At 41.7% G+C, this 20,128-nt stretch overlaps 5 protein-coding genes across 5 annotated transcripts; 2 read left to right on the forward strand and 3 right to left on the reverse strand.

Moving 5' to 3' along the window:
- Nucleotides 1–428: 428 nt before the first annotated feature.
- On the reverse strand, nucleotides 429–4,234 carry BCR41DRAFT_423045 (hypothetical protein). The gene is made up of 2 exons (XM_022030239.1): nucleotides 3,815–4,234; nucleotides 429–3,675 (listed from the first exon to the last, which is right to left on the reverse strand). Exons 1-2 carry the CDS (start codon nucleotides 4,063–4,065, stop codon nucleotides 441–443), a joined length of 3,486 nt encoding a protein of 1,161 aa, XP_021880325.1. The 5' UTR covers nucleotides 4,066–4,234; the 3' UTR covers nucleotides 429–440.
- Nucleotides 4,235–7,884: 3,650 nt separating this feature from the next.
- BCR41DRAFT_397406 (hypothetical protein) lies at nucleotides 7,885–12,681 on the forward strand (the record flags this gene model as incomplete). The annotated part of the gene is made up of 6 exons (XM_022028889.1): nucleotides 7,885–7,986; nucleotides 8,109–8,152; nucleotides 8,272–8,341; nucleotides 8,518–8,592; nucleotides 8,689–9,670; nucleotides 9,779–12,681. 6 exons carry the CDS (start codon nucleotides 7,885–7,887, stop codon nucleotides 12,679–12,681), a joined length of 4,176 nt encoding a protein of 1,391 aa, XP_021880326.1.
- A 609-nt stretch (nucleotides 12,682–13,290) lies between these two features.
- Nucleotides 13,291–15,346, forward strand: BCR41DRAFT_337907 (glutaryl-CoA dehydrogenase). The gene is made up of 5 exons (XM_022022095.1): nucleotides 13,291–13,501; nucleotides 13,612–13,684; nucleotides 13,798–13,989; nucleotides 14,156–14,265; nucleotides 14,369–15,346. The coding sequence occupies exons 1-5, from the start codon at nucleotides 13,423–13,425 to the stop codon at nucleotides 15,178–15,180; spliced, it is 1,266 nt and encodes a 421-aa protein (XP_021880327.1). The 5' UTR covers nucleotides 13,291–13,422; the 3' UTR covers nucleotides 15,181–15,346.
- On the reverse strand, nucleotides 15,345–17,419 carry BCR41DRAFT_423048 (hypothetical protein; the record flags this gene model as incomplete). The annotated part of the gene is made up of 7 exons (XM_022030240.1): nucleotides 17,273–17,419; nucleotides 16,989–17,148; nucleotides 16,481–16,895; nucleotides 16,083–16,392; nucleotides 15,955–15,965; nucleotides 15,650–15,844; nucleotides 15,345–15,542 (listed from the first exon to the last, which is right to left on the reverse strand). The coding sequence occupies exons 1-7, from the start codon at nucleotides 17,403–17,405 to the stop codon at nucleotides 15,345–15,347; spliced, it is 1,422 nt and encodes a 473-aa protein (XP_021880328.1). The 5' UTR covers nucleotides 17,406–17,419.
- A 434-nt stretch (nucleotides 17,420–17,853) lies between these two features.
- Nucleotides 17,854–19,985, reverse strand: BCR41DRAFT_387345 (Pyruvate/Phosphoenolpyruvate kinase-like domain-containing protein; the record flags this gene model as incomplete). The annotated part of the gene is made up of 8 exons (XM_022027888.1): nucleotides 17,854–18,318; nucleotides 18,403–18,487; nucleotides 18,571–18,709; nucleotides 18,851–18,976; nucleotides 19,113–19,212; nucleotides 19,339–19,442; nucleotides 19,577–19,794; nucleotides 19,898–19,985. 8 exons carry the CDS (start codon nucleotides 19,983–19,985, stop codon nucleotides 18,138–18,140), a joined length of 1,041 nt encoding a protein of 346 aa, XP_021880329.1. The 3' UTR covers nucleotides 17,854–18,137.
- Between the last annotated feature and the right edge of the window lie 143 nt (nucleotides 19,986–20,128).

The raw sequence follows: 20,128 nt of genomic DNA on the forward strand, positions 1-20,128 counted from the left end.
CTCAAGTTCGTTCTGATGCTCCCTTATGAACGTATGCACTATAAAAAAAAAACTTATGACCATTTAGATAATAGACTATACGATACGCAACTTCATTACAAATAGATGTAACAACAAAAGCATTACACACCTTCATGTAAAGAATAAAATAAACAAATGCCATTTCCGCTACCATTAATCTTCATCGAAATATTTTACTGATCAGGGAGCTTTTGTTCAGAATGGACGATGGACTGTTTTTTCTTCAGGTCACTCTTCTCACCACCATTACCTCATTCAGGTACCAACTCTAATTTTTTCTTTATCTTCTTTAATCCCCTTTTTTTATTATTGGCAGAGAGGATATCGATAGCGATGATGTCTGCTCTTGAAAAAAAAAAAAATAATTAATAAAAAAAAAAAAAAAAAAAAAAAAGAGTTAATAAATAGGGTAAGATAATTTATTTCTCAATTTTGGCAAGGGGCGCTCTTCTACGCAGAGCAGACGTCAGCTCCTTTGGTAAATCCAAGTCCCTAGTACCGTCACCGTCCAACCGAGTGTTGCCAATTTGGAGCAACCTCAAAGGTGCAGGCTTCTTGCTATCTTCTGGAAGACAGTTTGCTAGCACATAGAGCTGACCCAGATCGAAGTTTGTCTCCCGAACAGATAACTCATCCAATGCAGCATAGTCAATTGCTTCGATCAAAGTTTGCCATGTTCGAGTCGAAAGCTGAATCTCTTCCAATCGAATGAAATCCAAGGGAGTCCACATATTCAAGGCTTTCCCTTCTTCGCTCTCCGATTTGATGAGCTCAAGTCCTGTCGTAGTCTCCTTCTCATTATCATCATCTTTATCTTCTTGTTGGGCAGCATTTGAGGATAATTCATTCTGCTTGTTTGGGGAATCGGATGAAGGCAATTTACGACCAGGCCCCAAGACCATGGCTGTGATCCATTCAGCAATTTGAGGTGATGTATCAAGTTTCTCATGGCAGTTGATCTCAAAGGTATCCAAGTGAGGCAGGCTTAGTCTTGTAGGTATAACCTTACTAAATCGAGGCACCCACTCTTCAGCCAATGAACCATCCAAGCTAAGGCGAGTTAACCTGGATGCATGTTTAGTCAAGAATTGTTCGGCGAGCGCCAGTTTCTCCTTGTTATCTATATCAAACAAATCCACACCCAACCGGACCAATTCTGGAGAACGTGAAATGATCCGATCAATGCATTCCCACCCAACTGAGGTAAGGGAGTCAGGTCGAAGTCGAAGAGATCGAAGTTTAGATCCTTCATCCTTTGTTACCATGTCTAGGGTCGTGGCATGCTCATCTGTGAATTCTGCATCTAAGGTCAGTTGTTCCAAGAGAGAACCTTGCTTTCGTAACAGTTCCTTCAGTCGGTTGAGAGGTGCTGTTCGTGGGAACTTTGAGGTGTTGAGGTCGACGGTGTAGACTGCTGCTGCAGCCTCGACTGAGAACTCGAGAGTGATGAAAGGGACGCCATCTTCCTGCAATCTCAAAATATGAAGGGAGCAATAACCTCCAGAAGAAAATACTTTGGGCCGAATAGACGAAATCAAGTTGATAAAGCCGAATGAATAGCTGCTGTTGCACTCGATCTGGATCTCAGATAATTTTGGGCTATGTGTAAGGATCTCCATCCACGCGTTCTCCTCAATATCTTCTGTCACCTGCTTAGCGAATATATGAGTTAGATGACCCAAGCCGATAAACTGTTCGATATGAGGGCAAATAGGCGTTAGTTCGGCTGAAGTTGTTAAAACGGCTCCTCGGACAGTGCCTTGGAAGATCTTGATGTCCATCGAGAAGGACAAGGCATTGTCCACAACCGTCAAGGTATCCAAGTTGAGAACATATCCCAGTTTATCTGTCAAGTAAAGAGCAGTAACTCGGAAATCCGTGGTCCAAACTGTCAGCTTAGCAAGCCCAGAACAAGCCTGTAGGATTCTGGTCAGTATAGACTTGGATTCTTCGTCTAGGGGGTTAAAATTACTGCCCAGAACAAGTGTACGCATTTGAGGCGCCTTTCCTAGGCTAGCTGTCGAAATATGATCATAGAGATCTCTGAATTCATATAGTTCGAGTGCTTGGATTCGTTGGTTCTGAAGAAGTTGGAGAATTGGATCAAATCGACGACTGTTGTTAATGATGTCTCGGTTGGGGCCCTTGAAATGCTTGCCATTCAACTTGAGATGTAGGATATTGGATGTTGTGGCTGTATTAGCCAATTTGCGGAGATCATCCATAGTTACATCCCAGCCCAAAGTAATATCAAGTGTCTGGACGCCACGAGCCTTGACGAGTACATCATAAAACTGTTTGGCCATAGAACTGCTACTGAACGTGATGACAACTTTCCCTTCCCCTTTAGGAAATTCTCCACGGTTGGCCGTCACTGCATCCTTCAGGTTTTTGATCGTTGACGTTTTGTAGTTTTCGCGGTAGTGGTCGATGCAGACCCATTTGACCTTGCCCTCCTGGGTCACGATTCTGTAAAGATTACCCAGGACACGTCCAGAATCCTGAACCTTTAGATAAGACTCGAGTTGACGTAAATCAGCGCCCTCTAGGACCTCCAATTTATCGAGTTTGAGGTGGTCATTGCTGTCAGCGGCGGCATCCATGCCCCCATTTGCATTTGAGGTTTGGTCGTTGATGAAATTGATGGTGTCATCCACTAGGGAACCAAAAGATTTTTGGGCGAAATCGAGGCCACTCTTAACGGCATCCATGCCTTCGATTAATCCTGTGTTGTTCAATGCTGGTACGACAACTCCTGCGGCTGCGAATCCGAACTTGACCATCTGCATCATAGTCAACACGTAGGGGCCATATTTATCAAAGAAGTCTGTAGGCCGATCGATATCATATCCTTCATGTTTAGCTAAATGGATCTCATGTGGGATAGTACTGTTTTCTGTCATGGTATGTTTCCCACATTCGCACAAGAAGAAGAGCCGGAACTGGTTCGAAAATGGTTTGGAATAAGAATCTCTGGCCCTGACGACTTTAGGCAAGACAATGAACAGATGTGGAATTGGATATTCATGCAGTTCATAGGTCTGTGTGAGCACTGCTTGGACTCGATCCTGGATAATCACGAGGCGCTCCAGTGCCTGTTCCTGCATTTGGATCATAAGATTTTGTTTCTCGTCAAAGGATTTTTGCATCTCCCGTTGTTGATCTACCATCTTTTGATGCCATTGTCGATTCTCCTCATCAATCCTCCGTTGAGTCTGGTTGATTTCCTCCTGCAATACGAGTTGTTGTTCATGCAAACGCCGGTTCTCTTCGGCCTGTGCCTGCAGCTTATCGAAATAGTACCGTAGAGCTTTCTTTACATTTTCGGCATGTAGCTTTTGACTCTCCATAACGAGATCTACATTCAAGCCCTCAGTCGTTGCTGCCAAAGCGGAAGAACTAGGGATGAGTTGGAGTTCTGTGATTCCGGCCTCTGCAAGGAGGAATTTGGTGTCAAGAGTCGCAGTCGATTCTGAGATGGGGAGATCTTTTATTTCGAGCATGTCCACTTCTTCTTCTTTCTTTAAACCTTGTGGATGCGTCACATCCGATACCAAACCCTCACTGACAGAGCTATTGGTCTCTATTCCAGCATCGGGCACAACTACCTCAAGCACTTCTCCTGGTTGCGCAGAGATCCTCTTTGGGTTGTAGCTATTTATAAAAAACATAAAATTATGAACAAACAAACACACAAACTGAATACTGTCAGTGAATCTGTTGACATTTCGAATTATTTTTTTTTTTCCGTCAGTTAAAAAAGCGGTTCTGAACTACCCGGTGATCAACATACTACTCAAAGTTTTCATCTGTCAAAAATAAGATAGATTGACCCTCCTTGTTAACAATCCGGCTTGCGTTGGGGAACTCACTGCAGATATCATTCCATAAGATGATTCGCTGCCCGGACTTTGTATCCACTCGAGTAGGAATGACTCGTATCTCAGAAGAGGAGGAGGGAACTGGGGGTAATGCGCCTTTTTGAGACGTAAAGCGGGCACGAAATGCCTGCGACTCATTGCCCAAATGATTGATGCTGGCCATCTTGATCTCGATCTTTTTTCTTTTACAAGGAGCGAAACAAAAAATCCTTGGAGCTCCTTATTATCAATTATAAGAATGACAAGGAAAAGGAAAAAAAGAAAAAGAAAAAAGAAAAAAAAAGAGCAGAGAAGAAAAGGAAAGGATGTGTTAAAGTAATGAAGGAATAACCAGAAGTAAAACAAAAGAGAAAAAAAAAGAGAAGGAGATCTTGGGGACCAGGCTGTGTGGCAAAAGCAATTGATGATGGGCGAGGGGGGCGAGGGCGATGATGGAGGGGGAGAGCGAGGGCAAACAGTTGCTTTAAATTGAGAGCGGAAGGATTTTCTTTTTTGTGCAACCAATTGGCCCATTTCCCAGCCACACAATTTACCCCACCAACCTCTTAGTCTGTCTATTAGAACAATTCATGCATAAAACTAGACAGCGCTGTAGCTCCGTTTCCTTTGGTATGTGTTGACTTCATCCACTAGGCACAGGTCATGCACATCGTGTAAATGGAAAGAAAGAGAGACTCGCTTATGCCAAAAGCTGTATATAATATACAGAACAAGTGATGCTGTGCATGTGTATAGTACTCGCAGTTTCTCAATAGAATGAAGGCATAAATAATTCTCATCGAAATGAAAAAGTCTTTCTTGGAATGCACTGCCACACCACGTCTCCATTTACGCTTGTTTGGGAGCCCTCGTTTCGCGACGCGTTAAAAAAAAAAAAAAAAAAAAAAAAAAGCCAAATGCAGACAAAAGCAGGCTTTTGCAAGATGTGTGGCGGATGCTCAACGGCGCATGAACAGGCAAGACATTGGGTGGGCTATGAGAGGAAATAGGAGAACGACGAAAATCAGGGTCTATTTGAGTGGTATGACATGTGTCACCGTTTTGCCCTTGCCCGATTGACCTCGTGCCTCGTGCGAACAACAGATACACTTTCCTATTCTCGATCAAATTCAAATTCATGCAATGCAGCAGAAGCAACTAAAGATGGGAAGCACGCTCGTGCCCAGTGGTTCGTGCACTGGTTTTTATGCGCTCGAATATGAAGGAAACTTTCATTTCCTGCCTTCACTCTGCTGTAATTCGACAACTAAAAAGTGGAGTAAACCATCATTATTGCACAACACTAGGCATAAGACCTAAGACCAGTAGGCTTGGCAGACGCAGGAACAAGCTTGCGAAAATAAGATGCACACAGACCACAAGCCTTGTAAAAATGTCATTATTGCCATTTTTCTTTTTTTTTTTTTCCTTCTTCTAGCCAGTTTGGTTCTTTGAAAGGAGAACTTGTCTCGATTATGCAACGTCCCGATCTCTGTTTTATGCGTGTCTTATCAATCTCCCCCCTAAATTTGGGGAACACTGCAACAGCTCAATCTGGGTGACAAGCGGTACAACATGCCTGGAACGAGAGAAGATGCGGAGACTGACCCAAAGTAGCGCACAATTAAAAAGAGGCTCAAGACTATTTCCAGGGAACGGATGACTGTGCCACAAAGATGTGCATATCACTACAACCACGAGTATAAAAGATGAGAGACAGGGCGAGGAAGGAGTGGGAGAGAGAATATGCCACGGGACCTTATGCATTGATCTTTTTTACTCGTATGCGTCCATTGATGGCTCATGAGAAGGGAGGGAGGAAGAAAAGGAAGGAGGGAAGTAAGGAAGGAAGGAAGGAAGGGAGAGAACACAGTGTTGTAATTCAACAATTTGGTCCATGGTTGATCTGTCCCCCTTCCTCTGCCCCGTCTTCCTTTCGTTTTTTTTTTTTTTTTTTTTTTTACATAAATATTCGCTTACATCTGTCCTTTTATATCCCATCCCATTCGAGCCTTGGCCATGAACTTGATCAAGCAGGGTTAAAGACTTCCTTTAGTCTCTTCACTCCCTCGTCCTTTACTCCCTTCACTCCCTCGCCTGTCCCACTTTCGCTTTCTCTGCTCTCTTCTTATGCCACACACAGTTTTTTACGCCATTAGATAATCTCTTTCCTTAACCTCATTCCTATCCTCACAGAGGAGCACTGCCTCCCTTCTATTATTCTATTAAACATCCCTTGATTGACCATCTTTTCGTACCTTCACACTATCCTTTTTTTATTCACGTAATATTAATGCATTGTACCTTTGCTAGTCATCAAGGTCAAGGTTAGTTAGTTTTTTTTATTATTTTTATTATTTTTTTTATTTTTTTAGCTGATAGTGCAATACACGTTTTTGCATTCTCAAGCCAATTCCATTTTCTTGACTTGTATTGATGTTACAAATGGGATAAACAAAAAGGACACGAACATCCCGATACCCTCTCCCCTAGATTTTCCTGCAAACAAAAAAAAAAAAAAAAAAAAAAAAAAAAAAGTCCCTTATGCTGAATATATTAATATTTTTTATGCTTTACGAAATGGTGTGGGTGATCATGACTACTATGATAAATGGCCATCAAGAAGACGCCATTTTTATTTTCTTATTCAGATATCAGTCGTAGAAACAGTCAATTTATCAAAATGCTTATGGATTTAGTCACAGGTACCTGGAGCATGAACGATCATCATCATTTTCTCCTGCATTGATTAGGAATAAAGAAAAGGATGTTACTGTCTCTTTGTGTCATCAAATACCCTCTTGACCTATTTTTTTTTTCTTCCTCCTTTTTGTTCCCTTACCCCTGTACTTGAAAACACGAAACAAAGGACGGCAGACAGGTAAAATGGGAGAAATGGCAGACAGATACACACTTAGTTTCATCCCCTTTCTGAGAACATTTTCATCTTTTATTCATTAACTCTCTCATTCTCTTCTTGTAAGAAAATAGTCTTTTTTTTTTTTTTTTTTTTTTTTTTTGTTACTCTGGTTGACATGAGACAAGCATTACATCGCTTTGACCAAGTGAATAAGAACAATAAAATATGATAAAAAAAGTTGAAAGCTGAATCTCTTGATCTGCTCGAAATCTCTCTTCCATCTTTCATACCTTCAAAAAAGATACACCGCATTGTTACCCCATAATTCATTCGACTGACAAGTCATACAAAGTAAAAAGTACAAAGGGTCTCAGCACCCTGTATGAAGAAATTATATAAGAGTTTACGCATTCACTTCGTTCCTTTTTGCGTCGTCATTTTTATTTTTTTTTTATTTTTTTTTTTTTTTCCTTTTCAACTTTCATCGTATACCCTTTGCATCTCTTTCTCTCTGTCCCAAACTCATATATCTTCTATATTGATTTTCATATATTCCTTTTCGTAGTCGTGTCTTTTATCATCTCCAGGTCTATCTGGCACCCTTCCATCCTCCGCAGTCTCTCTCACATCTCGACTGTGTGTTCAGTCGAGACACATTATTAAACGTAACATCGCAACCAAAACACAGAAAACAACTCCTCAACAACACAACAAACATCATCTCCAAGAGACATTGATAGCTCCGCATAAAAAGGTATACACGTCTTCTTTGCCATGGATGCGATTTATCAGAAGCACTAGGTTTGCAGTCAAGAACAAAAAGACATCACTTTCCCCATTCTTTCCCTCTTCCCTACCCCCGCTCCTTACTCCCTCCTCCCCCTCTCTCCTTTCTCCTTTCTTCAAATGTACACAAGACTATCTTCCAATCTTTATTCTGTACCACCGATCAAACTATTCATGCGTAATGCTTCAACAAGAAAAATAATAATAATAATAATAAAAAATAGACCACGTCGCCACTCTTTTATTTCATTTTATTTTATTTTACTTATTTTTCACTTCACGTATCCTTAATATTCTTAATCTTATATTTTGCTACTCTTTATTCCTCCTTGTAACACACACTAGAGGCAATTAACCATGTTTACTCAGATCAAAGTATCTTTTCTGGAAGATGGTCGTAAACAGGGCCGGCTTTTCGATTTCGATACACATTTCACGTGTCGACTTGCTGTTGAACAGGTAGGTGATGTAGAATAACCTATAAAAGATAGAGACAGGACTGGAGTTCCCAATCTAACTCCTTTTCGGAACCACATCACTTCGCCACTGTAATCTTTTGCCTCGGACAATGATAATCATAGGTTTGTTCCTCACTCTCCATACCCGAAGACTGGACCTTCGCAATGTATGCATTTAAAAGCATGACGTTTGTTTAAATCAAGGCTATCTACTCTCAATATAAGGCTATGCAAACGATTGCTTACTAGGCTTGTCTTATATACTCTTAATAAAAATGAATTATAGGTATAGCAAGAAGCATGGTGGGTGGATTCATGATGATACACGACTTATAGATATTGCATTCAAGAATAATGTAAGACACTATTTATGCATATTCAGAAAAGAAAGACCACGTCGAACGTGGGTGCATTTTATTTTTTTAAAAAAAATGCCATTCCCAATGCGCAGCCTATCATTCCTTCCATCATATCCTGACCATAATATGTATTTTCACTTTTGATTTTACTCGTGTCGTGATGTGATACACAGAAATCACTTGAGATGCGCAAAAAGACACCTTCATACTTCGAGTCCCGTTCATGCGCATCTCTCGAACCATCCAAGGTGAGTAAGATCCTTTGATAGATTCCTCGTAATTTCCTACCTCTCAGAGCTTTAACCATGGTTCAATTCATGCTATTCATAAAAACCCGGCACTAGTCCTCATTACGTGACTCTACTATCCTTCGTGGCGCCACTTCGCCTATCGATCATCACCGCTTTTTCAACTTCTTTCGCGCCACAGACGATCAATTCATATCAAAGCTCCACACTGGAAGCATCTATCTCTCGCTTGTCGTTATTAATAGTGATAACAAGGTCCTCCTTAGTCCGAGCGGACTCCCTCCAACTGTTCTCATCTCAACAGTTGCAGGCCTTGCTAGCTACTACAACTTCGATTCTGAGTCTTCAGACTTTGCGTGGATGTTCAAGACAACGCTGGATTGGGCTACGGACCCTGCATCCAACTTGAACAAAATCCGTCTTCAAGAAGAGCACAACCGCCGGTCAGGGACCGTATCGCCTGAACCAAGGCCCCTGTCGCCCAGTTTACTTATTGCAGCCGTCAATTCAACACTGTCTCCTCCATCTTCAAGGGGATCATGCCCAAAATCCAAGCGAGGAAGCGTCAGCAGCACAACCGGCTCAACCACTAATAACAACAGCAGCAATAATAATAATGAAAAGGCCAATAGCGGCAACTCCAGTAGTAACGGTACCACCATGTTCAAACACTCGGCGGCGAGTTCTGTTTCATTCGATCGTGTATCAATCACGTCCGACTATTCTATGCGCCATACAGCATCTATTTATGAATATGTAGATCGAAGACGCGATTACAGAGGCGAGAATGCATTACGTCAAGAGTATGTCGCAGCCGTAGATGAGCTGCAACGGAAGTTAGGCTGCCCGCCTATCGATCTACTATACGATAAGGTGGTGGATTTGCCCTTAGTAGGGGCCAAGGCACTGATGGCGATTCAATATGCAAAAGGATATGACGTCAGGGATCACATTGCACCGGAATTAATGCAAATGGGCTCGTTTCGATGGCGAAATATTGATTCAGTATCTAACGCTGTCTACACAAGGAAGGAAGAAATTTGGTCACAACTCACAAATTATTATGATTGCGTGCGAGGTAAGAGCAGGATCTTCTTTTAAATCTTTTTTTTTTTTTTTTTTTACGTGCTTTCCTATTGACTGTTTATTAATGCTCAAATCCAACTATCAATTACTTTCTTTGCAGTATCAAGACCCTCTCCAGGCCTCTATATTGGACTGTACTATACTGAGAGCACCATGTCTGGTTTACAGATTCTGGTCCCTCGACAGCGCAGAACATTTATTCCCATGGTTAAATTACGGAATGATGCAGACCTGACTCCTGAAGAATGGGAATGGATCAGATCAACTGCTTCTCTAGACATTACTGAACTTGCTAGACATTGCGCAGTGCCCAAGGAAGATCCAATGTACCATCTCAAGGTCGGTTTTGCGCTTTCGACTGCAAGACTTTCTCGGCTTACACAGCTCAAATGGAATCCGGCTGATATGTATGATCTGGACACATTGAATGTAGTGATGCAAAAAACCACACCAATACCAACAGCAGCAAACAGCAACAGCAGCGGGGGTAGCAGCACTAATGGGAATACCAGTATCCCAGCATCGAGGCGGATGTCCCATGATTCTCACTTTTCAGCTACAGTTCCAAATCCTCAATTCTTACCTTCACCACCAATGACCGCTGATCAATCTGTAACAGCAACAACTGACCAGGGGAGAACAGCAGCACCAACAATAGTGCATGAGTTACCATTGCAGAAGCTAAGCATGGCAGCGATGGACCAGGATCCAGCCTGGAGCACCTGTATTATTGATACAGACGCCTCTAAATCATTTCGAGTGATTCTATTTGTTAAGCCAACTCGACATGCCACGCAGTCGCAAGAGAATTACAACAAACAATTTTTCGAACTCTGCCCTTTCCCGATTTTCGATGCTCTTCACCATTCTGTATTTAACACGTCAACCTATCATCAACTCAGGAGATCGATGTTGCAGGTGACAAATGATATTGCGGATCTAGAAATCGAGCTAGAGCAAGAGCTAGAGAGGGAATTGGCACTGAAGCAGCAGCTACAGCGGGCAGCGAACAAAGAGAAATTGCTGCGCTCCAAAAAGGACGAATTTGGTGACGATTTAGATGTCAATGGTGATCTTGAACCTAGTCTGGGGGCGGCATGGGAGAAGGAGGATAGAGAGGATGACTTGATGAATTCGCTCATGGTCAAAGAACTGGGCATCAAAGGTAATGAGTTGCGGCCACCTCATCCTTTGCATTCACATCTCCATCCACATTCACAGCTGCGATCTAGTTTTATTGGCGATGGCACAGTCGACGGAACAGACAACCATGAGGAGACAGGAGGTAGTGAATTTGGGAGAAAACCCTCTAGCGACTCATTGATGGAAACCTTTGAAGCAAGGCCCGCAGGCTCATCTGCTATCTCTCTTGCTTCATCTTTGTCTTCATTTGGGGTTGGAAACGATGCTCCGGTGAGCGCCATGGCTCTACTTTCACAAGGGGGACGCCCTACAGGATCCCGATCAGTTCGAAGTCGATCACGGTTGTCCATGATTGAGCTTGGCTCTACAAAGCTTAATAACACGAACAGCAATCCGAGAAGAGGCTCCCATCCTCAGCGAGGGATTGCAAAGGATGATGATGACGACGAAAAAGCGCTGTCATTCATGGATATCATGCAGGATTTGGATCCAATCACCAGCGAGGCCATTCTGAGCGCTACACTCAATAGCATCAACAGCATCCAGAGCGATAGCGACTCGTCGAGTAGCAGCAGTGAGAGCGATGGTAATGACGATGATGACAATGATGATGATGATGGTAATGGCTCAGGCCCCTATGGAAGTTATGAAGACAATGGACGACGATCGAGCCTAGGCATCCATTACCAACCAAAGCGGGCGATGGATGGTAGGTCAGACAAGGCGACATTGCCTCCATTGCCAACTCTGCCTCGCCACCGTCGAAGCTATAGCCTTGTCCAGGCAAAAGGACTTCGGATGACCTCTTCCCCAGATATCCCTAGCGCCAGTAATAGCGCTGCTGAGGCTGACGAGCTCAAAAACAATAATGTTAGCAATGGCAAGAACAGTGGCCACAGCAATATTTATAGCAACATCAATTTCTTGTTAAGTACTGCTAGTCGCCCAGTAGCCAGCGGCAACAGTAGTGGTAATAACCGTAGAAGCACCTATAGCAATGGTAGCCCTAGTAATACCAGCATCAATGGTACCTCTATCATCACCCGAACAGCACGATCGCAAACGACGAGCCATTGCTCATTCACACACCCACAATCACAGTATTATTTTCATCAACACCATCAATATCAGCAGCCCGTGTACAAGAATAGATATCTTAGCATTAAGAATTACCCACATTATTTAACGGATCTTCAACATCTGGAGCAGGACTTGCAGCTCCAACCACAACAACCACAACCACAACCACAGCCACAGCCGCAACAGCATTTCCATATCCGTGAGCGCCACAACAGTAGCCCCTTGAGTTTCAACAGTTATTTGATTCAACAGCCACTACATCCTTTAGCAGCAGCGCCTAATGACGATCCCACCTCATCATTCTCTAATAACGACAAAGATTTTAATATTAATGACATTGAATTGGTGAGGTTACGACAGGAGCAACAAGACTTGCAAGAGCAATGGAGAATGGTGTCGTGGACAAGACAGCTGAATGAATGGGATCATGCACGGATGCTCAAATCTCAGGGAAATTTATTAGGAATGAGCCTTAGCCTGAATATGGGTATGAACCTATTGACTTTAGATGATGATGATGAGAATACCAACAACGCTCATAGAGCTGAAGTTGACCTGGATTCAGCGAGAGGAGTAAGAAAAGAAGGAGGTGAAGTAGGCATCGATGCCGGTGTTCCTGTTGCTGTCGCTGTTGCTGTAGCTGTAGCTGTTGCTGCTACTGCTACTGCTAATGTTGATGATGATGATCTAGATTCTGAAACTCCTACTGCACCTGTTCCTGCACATGAAGCTTTGTTTGAGCAATTGTCAGAAAGTGAAGTCTCCCTTTCAGCTTCGTAAATGATAATAATAATAAAAAAAGAAAGATTGCAGCAATATCGTTCCGAGGATAAGGTCGTTGAACCTACTCTTTTCAGAGCATTTTTTCTTTTAAACTTTAAGGTCTTGATTAGTCACATGAATAGGAATGGTTAACAAGTGATAAATGAGTCGATCAAACAATGGGGTCCAATTTGGATCCCGAAAGAGATAAAACACCACAAAGCTTTCTATTGTATTTTTTTAAGAGTATCTGAATAAGTACTCTATTGGTTACAGTTACCAATGTAGACACTTGTCAGGCGATTGGCGATTTTGAGTGTGGGAAGAAAATTGCTACCTTCCTAATTTGGGTCGAGTGAGGTACAAGTCAAAAAAAAAAAAAAAAAAAAAGAGTCATCAACTGCGAGAAACGAGCCCACGGACTAGATGTCATTGAAGCTTTGTCTAATACATCGAGACAAGTACCTATCAAAACTAAAGAGATGTATCGTCAACCGAATCCATTGAAAGTAAAAGAAGGAGGAAGGAAGGGACGGAAGGAAGGAAGCGTGACAGTTGATCATAATACCCCACATTATACACATTTATAACCTACATGTTAATCCTTTGTCCTTTTTTTTTTTTTTTTTTTTTTTTCTCTTTCTTCTATTACCCCATTGTTACTCTCATTCATTCATTCGTTCATCCGTTCATTCTTTCCACTCATTCTTTCTACTCCACTCTTTTATTCATACTCCTCAAACATATACTCCATTCATAATGTCCCTTCGCGTTCTCACAAAGGCCATCAAGCCCACCATGGTTGCCAACGTGCGCACCATGGCCTCAAAATCAAAAGGTAAAAATTGATCATGTCTGATGAATGACCATGTGATTCATTTCAGCTCCTTGTATTTACATTTTTCAAACTTTTCACACGCCTCCATGAATTGATACAAACCTATGAAGCATTCGTCAAGTATGACTGGACCGATCCTCTCAACTTGAACTCACTCCTCACTGAGGAGGAGATTGCTGTCAGGTAAATAATATTGTAAAAAAAAAATAAAATAAAAATAAATACATCCTCCTTGGATCATACTTCAACTGATTCTGACTTGCCCAATTTAATCCGTTTGGGGACGTAACTTATAGAGACGTTGCTCGTGAGTATTGTCAGGAGAAGTTGATGCCTCGCGTTACTAAAGCCAACCGCATTGAACAGTTTGATCGCGAGATCTTGTCCGAGATGGGTGAACTTGGTCTCTTGGGATCTACTATTCAGGGCTATGGTTGTGCTGGTGTCTCATCTGTCGCATACGGTCTCACTGCCCGTGAGGTTGAGAGGTAAGCCATGTAAACCAGTCCTTCATACCACACAGCTTCTTTTTTTTTTTTTTTTTTTTTTTTTTTTTTATTATTGTTGAACACAAGTGGCATATCCAATGTTTGAAGGTACAAGGAACCGAACTAATACTCACAATGATGATCTATTGACAATACAACAAATTAGAGTTGACAGTGGCTATCGTTCAGCCATGAGTGTCCAGTCTTCGCTAGTCATGCATCCCATTTATGCCTATGGTACTGAGGCTCAGAAGGAGAAGTGGTTACCTCGATTGGGTAAGTGTGCTCCTTGCTACAACTGTATTTGAAACCGGGATAGTGACATCTATAATCTATTTGTTTATTTATTCATCTATCTCTTCTTTCGTCCGTCTTTTAGCTAAGGGAGAAATAGTTGGATGCTTCGGACTAACTGAGCCCAACCACGGTTCAGACCCTGGTTCTATGGAGACTGTTGCCAAGAAGGTCAATGGCCACTATGTTCTCAGCGGCTCCAAGACCTGGATTACCAACTCACCTATTGCTGATGTGTTTGTTATCTGGGCCAAGGATCAGTCCGATGGCAATAAGATCAAGGGTTTTGTCCTCGAGAAAGGCATGAAAGGTCTCTCTGCTCCCAAAATCGAGGGCAAGTTCTCACTCCGTGCTTCAATCACAGGAATGATCATGATGGATGATGTCGAAGTCCCGGCAGAGAATTTGTTGCCCAATGTTCACGGTCTCAAGGGACCTTTTGGATGTCTCAACAATGCTCGCTTCGGGATTGCGTGGGGCGCACTCGGCGCTGCTGAGTTCTGCTTGGCTCAAGCAAGGGAATACACTCTGAACCGTAAGCAGTTTGGTGTTCCATTGGCTCGCTTCCAATTGATCCAGAAGAAGATGGCCGATGCCAATACAGAGATTGCGATTGGTCTCCAAGCATGTTTGCAGGTTGGACGTCTCAAGGATGAGGGCAAGATTGCGCCAGAAATGATCTCAATGATTAAGCGCAATTCGTGTGGAAAGGCATTGGAAATTGCTAGAAACTCAAGAGATATGTTGGGAGGCAATGGTATCAGCGATGAATACCATATTATTCGCCATGTCATGAACTTGGAGGCCGTTAATACATACGAGGGTACCCATGATGTCCATGCATTGATCTTGGGTCGTGCCATCACCGGTTTAGCCTCCTTCAGTGCCACTGATTAAAAACAACAGAGAGAAATAGAAACAATACGTTCCTTATCATCATAGCTTAGCTTATTTCATTTGCCACCATGAAATTTGTTTTTTTTTTAAGCCAGTCGCTCCATATTGTGTTTATTGATAAAAAAAAAAATAGTAATAAAGAGCTCATAGACCTGCTCATTCCTTCACTCAGCTCGTTGAGTATCGTCTGATGTTACTTTTTTGAGAGTGAGTTGCGGTGCGGGTGGAATGGATCCAAGATCCTTTACATAGGGCAAAAAATTAACTTGCGGCCGATAGCCATACATCCGCTTCAAGACGATTTGCCAGATAAACACCGGCATGTTTTTCAAGAGAAGCCGCAGGAATGCATTTATAAGGCTCTTCAAAACAAAAACAAAAAAAAAGAAAAAAGAAAAAAAAAGAGATGAAGCGGACAAAGCTAACAAAGTAAGGAAATATACAGAGTCCCTTTTTCCTTTTTTATTACCTTTCCAAGGATGCGACCCATATAATAGCTAGTATTATATGAGGTTTTAGAAAGTGGATATCGCTCTTCACGGTACCGTCTGAAGGCTTGAGTGATGCTATTGGGTTCTATATCTGTTAGGTCATAAAGCACATTGGCAAGGGCCACCGCATCATGAATCGCACTGACGGCTCCAAGGCCACCATTAGGATGCAACTGTTTGGTTATAAAATGCAGGGGTAATATATAAAATATATTATTATAAGGAGGATGCTATTCCACATAATTGTTGATCTAATGGGGTTATGCTTTCATGAAACGATTACCTTATGACACGCTAAATAGCAGATGCAAAAAGAGAATAAGCAACAAATATATAATATAAAAACTCGAATGAGGATAGATATTAACACATATATATGATGGCTATCATTCTTTCTCTTTCTTTGCTTACCATCACCTAATAGTACAGTACGATCACTGTACCAGGTCTCGAACAGTTTTTCTTCAAGCATGACTTTACTGACCAAATCCATATCAGTTATCTTGAACAAATCGCCCAAAGTCAAACCAGGATAATTTGGCAGTAGGAAATCCTTGAATTGTTCACACATCATCTTTACTGCCTCTGACCTCCACTCGAGGTTATGTTTCCGATCTTTGGACTTGTCGGAGTCGCTGCTATTACTGTTTCTGTCATCCTTATCAAGGTGCTGGACCAACATCCAACAAATCGTGTTTTGACGTGTTGTAAAGGTCGCCCACTACATCAGATCAAAAGAAAGTGGTGTTATTACTTTGAGCACAGTTTTTTTTTTTTTTTTTTTTTTTTTTTTACTTTATTTTACTTACGGTATACGGTTGGCTATTGGCCTCAATGATATCAACTCTTGAAAGCTCTTCTGAGAGACCCCTAAATTGTTTGCCATCCTTTTCTGGGTTCATAGTTCGTGTTTGCCCCACGAAACAGACACTAGTGAACGGTAAATGATCTGAATTCTGATCTGCCTTCGGTAACAGGCCCTTGTGGAGTAATATCTTGTACATTGCCTGACGTATGCTTGAATATGCGCCATCGGCCCCAACGATTATGCTTCCTTCATAGACAGATTGATCCGCGCACGTTATTGACACTGAATTATGACCATTGTTTTTTTCTTCAATAGACAAGACCCGTTTCTGAAGATGTAGCTTATGAGGAGGTATGCCTTGAAGCAAGAGGTCGTAAAGCTGTGGACGGGAGATGACGTAAGGGGGATAACCTGCCCTATCAAAGAAAATAAATAAGAAAGGGCTTCATGAATTTATTTACAGCGAAAATAGCTATTATTTATCATTCACTACTGCTGTTCTTACATACATATCTTTAACTCCAGAAAAATCGCGCACCCAAAATTCATCACTGTTTTCAGAATAGATCCGTGGCAAGTCATAGGGCTTAGCTCTTGCCTGCAGATCTTCAAGCAATCCGAGCTGCTTGAATAGATAGAACACATTTGCTCCAAGACTCATGGCAGAACCTTAAAAAAGAAGAAGAAAGGAGAGTGTTCAACATGCCTTCAATCATTAATATTACACATCACAATGATGGTTCGCTTAAAAGAGTGTTGGCAATGATAAATACATGGTTGTAATTCTTATTACCGAATGGTTTAATAGCAGACGCCCGCTCAAATATTGCATAGTCAATGCCTGCACGCTCTAATAGAGTGGCAAGCATAAGGCCCCCTACGCCTGCTCCTACGATTAATACTTTGAAATCTTTTGGTGGTGGCATAGTACAAAGGGTAGAGATAGAAAGAGAAGGTTATGGAAAAAGCAGGACAAAACTGACATTTATATACTATTTCGGCTTGCCTAGTTCTAATTGAGATTTTTCTGATCCTGTTACTGTGAGAACTGCGATTATATAATGAGTCCTTACTGCCCTATGTAGTTTTCCATTTGCTCTGAAACTAGGTTTTTTTTTTTTTTTTTTTTTTTTTTGACAACAAGGGTCAGTTGGAAAGAGAAGTAGGTTTTGAGAAGGCATTTGCATAATGGAAGTAAGGCCTTATACGAATCCGATACGAGGGCTTGTGGTTCAGGTTCATTCAATAGGCATCGGAGCATTAAGACAGCCTTTGGTGACCCTTTTTTTTTTTTTTTTTTTTTTTTTTTAATGCCTTTCTAAATTTGGTAAAATGAGTGCCCTCAAGTGGTGACATCCCCACAGAGTCAAATAACCGCGAAGTAAATAAGGAACGACCGAGAGTGAAGCTACGGACCGCATATCTAGTGATCATTGCAGCTCTACAATTCATTTCGTCAAACAACGTACATTAACCTCAAGATATATAAAGAAAAAAGACTATTGTTAGACAAATAGATTGTCGTTCAACTACACCGTATGAAATTATGTATGCGAAAGACTATCTCTCTTCTCGGTTTACTTCATACAGCTATAAAGCCACGTTTACGGAGGCTAATAGGCTTGGGCTTTTTCAAAAATTACATGTAGCTTTTTACTTTAAGCTGCAGGCACAGCGCCATCATTCTTCGAACCTGAAGTAGTGTTCGCGGCAACAGCTACCGAAGTTGAGCCTATTTGCAATATCTTTTGGCGTTCTTCAGGGGTAGGAATAGATACACCGCCCTGGCGGGCACGGCTCAAAATCTTTTCAGCCCACTTGACTACTGGCAGGTCGATACTATGAGCAAAATAAATGAAAGGTTAGACGAAAGAATAGAGGGCTTTTTATTTTCTACATCCATATAATAATAATAAGACTTACACTTTGCCATTGTAGTTGAATGCTCCGACACCACGTTTTGAATACTCTTGGTACCCTTCGCTGATATCAGCGGCTCTAGCAATCTCTATAATAACCAGTGAGTAGTGTCTGTGTCAGAAATGAAAAACTCCTAAAACGCATGCAAATTTCTACAACTTTCGTACTAACCATGATCTGTGGGCAAGAAACAGCGTTGGATGATGTCAAGTTGACGGGGATGGACAGCCTGCTTGCCCAAGAACCCCATCCTGCGTCCAAATTCGCACTCTTCCCGCAGGACTTCATCGTTTTTATAATCCATGCAGACCTTTTTTTTTTTTTTTTTTTTTTTTTTTAAAAAAAATAATAATAATAATAATAATAATAATAATTGGTTGATTATTATGTTAGAGTTCGGAGCCCAATTACGTTTCCTAACATATTTCCTTTGAAGATGTTCAAACTCTACCAGATCAATAGCTTGAAGACCATAGGCATGTGCTGCTGTGACGAGTGCTGAGCGACCGTAAAGCATTTCTGTACCCTCGCGTGTTCTTGTCAGACCCATGTCCGCACAATAGTCTTCAGCGGCGAACTATTTCCAAATAGCCAAAAAGCCAAAAAGCCAACAAAAAAAAAGACCATATGAATGTTCGACCTCATAAATTCCAAGCCTAATCAGGATCGTTGCATGTGAGTCCAAACGTTCCATTGCCCCTATTCTGACGTACCACTAATGCATCTACACGAGGATCTGATGTTGCAATCTCTTTGAGATTCATAATACCAAGAGCGCTCTCAATTGAGGCAATAATCCGGACATTTTTACGCCTATCACAGATAAAAATGTATTTTTTTATTTTTTGTTTTTTAAATAACAGGTCCAAGATATGTTTATTATATGTACACCATACTAGTCAAAGAAAAACGAAATAAATAAAAAATAAAAAGACTTACGTGATAAATGGAGCGACACTATCAACCATTTGGCTTACAAATTGAACATCCTTGGCTGATTGAACCTTAGGAATCACAATTGCTTGCAACCTGCTGGATCGAAGCTATTTGCGAAAATGAGAGAGAGACATTGTGCTCCGTTGTGAGCCTTATTGTTTTCTTTATCCGCGTTTGTGCAGTGATAAAACCCAAATGCACATGCAAGCACATCCGAGCATGAAAAAAATTTATATCGTACCACAACGTTTAGATCATCAAACTCCAGGCCTGAACCGACCGCATTGATGCGAACTGCCTTCTCAGCCTTTCGGTGCTCGGATGCTTCCAACGCATCGAAAACCATCTCACGAGCAATGTTCTTGCGGTTATGAGCTACACCATCTTCCAAATCGTAGACCAGACAGTCGGCTGCTAATGATAAGGAGGACTTGAGTTTTCTTTCATCGCTTCCAGGGACTAATCACGAATAAGTAATCACCAAATGAGCAGCCATCGAACTATTTTGGTTAGTCATGAAAATGCTTTTTTTTTTTTTTTTTTTTTTTTCGCCATAGTTTACTTGTCATCCAATCGCTATCATAAACGGAGACAATTACCATAAAAAATAGATCTCCGGATTCGTTTTTCTGACTCTGTATCCAGCACATTTGCTCCTGGACCAAGCCCAATGCCGCCGCTTGTCGACAAAGTGGATGTAGGTGGTGAGGTGACAGAGGCGGATGTTACCGTAGAACTCGTTGGTGAAATTGGTTTGTCAGTCGCGAATAATGCGGAGCTGGAACTCAGATAT

This window comes from Lobosporangium transversale, assembly GCF_002105155.1.
Source record: "Lobosporangium transversale strain NRRL 3116 chromosome Unknown BCR41scaffold_24, whole genome shotgun sequence".
NCBI classification, from domain to species: domain Eukaryota; kingdom Fungi; phylum Mortierellomycota; class Mortierellomycetes; order Mortierellales; family Mortierellaceae; genus Lobosporangium; species Lobosporangium transversale.

Coding starts and splice junctions, on each gene's coding strand:
- BCR41DRAFT_337907 (XM_022022095.1), top strand. CDS start 13,423: ATGTCCCTTCGCGTTCTCACAAAGGCCATCAAGCCCACCATGGTTGCC. Junction 13,685..13,797: donor GAGGAGGAGATTGCTGTCAG/GTAAATAATATT, acceptor CGTAACTTATAG/AGACGTTGCTCGTGAGTATT. Junction 14,266..14,368: donor GAAGTGGTTACCTCGATTGG/GTAAGTGTGCTC, acceptor TCCGTCTTTTAG/CTAAGGGAGAAATAGTTGGA.
- BCR41DRAFT_423045 (XM_022030239.1), bottom strand. CDS start 4,065: ATGGCCAGCATCAATCATTTGGGCAATGAGTCGCAGGCATTTCGTGCC. Junction 3,676..3,814: donor ACAGATGAAAACTTTGAGTA/GTATGTTGATCA, acceptor TTTTATAAATAG/CTACAACCCAAAGAGGATCT.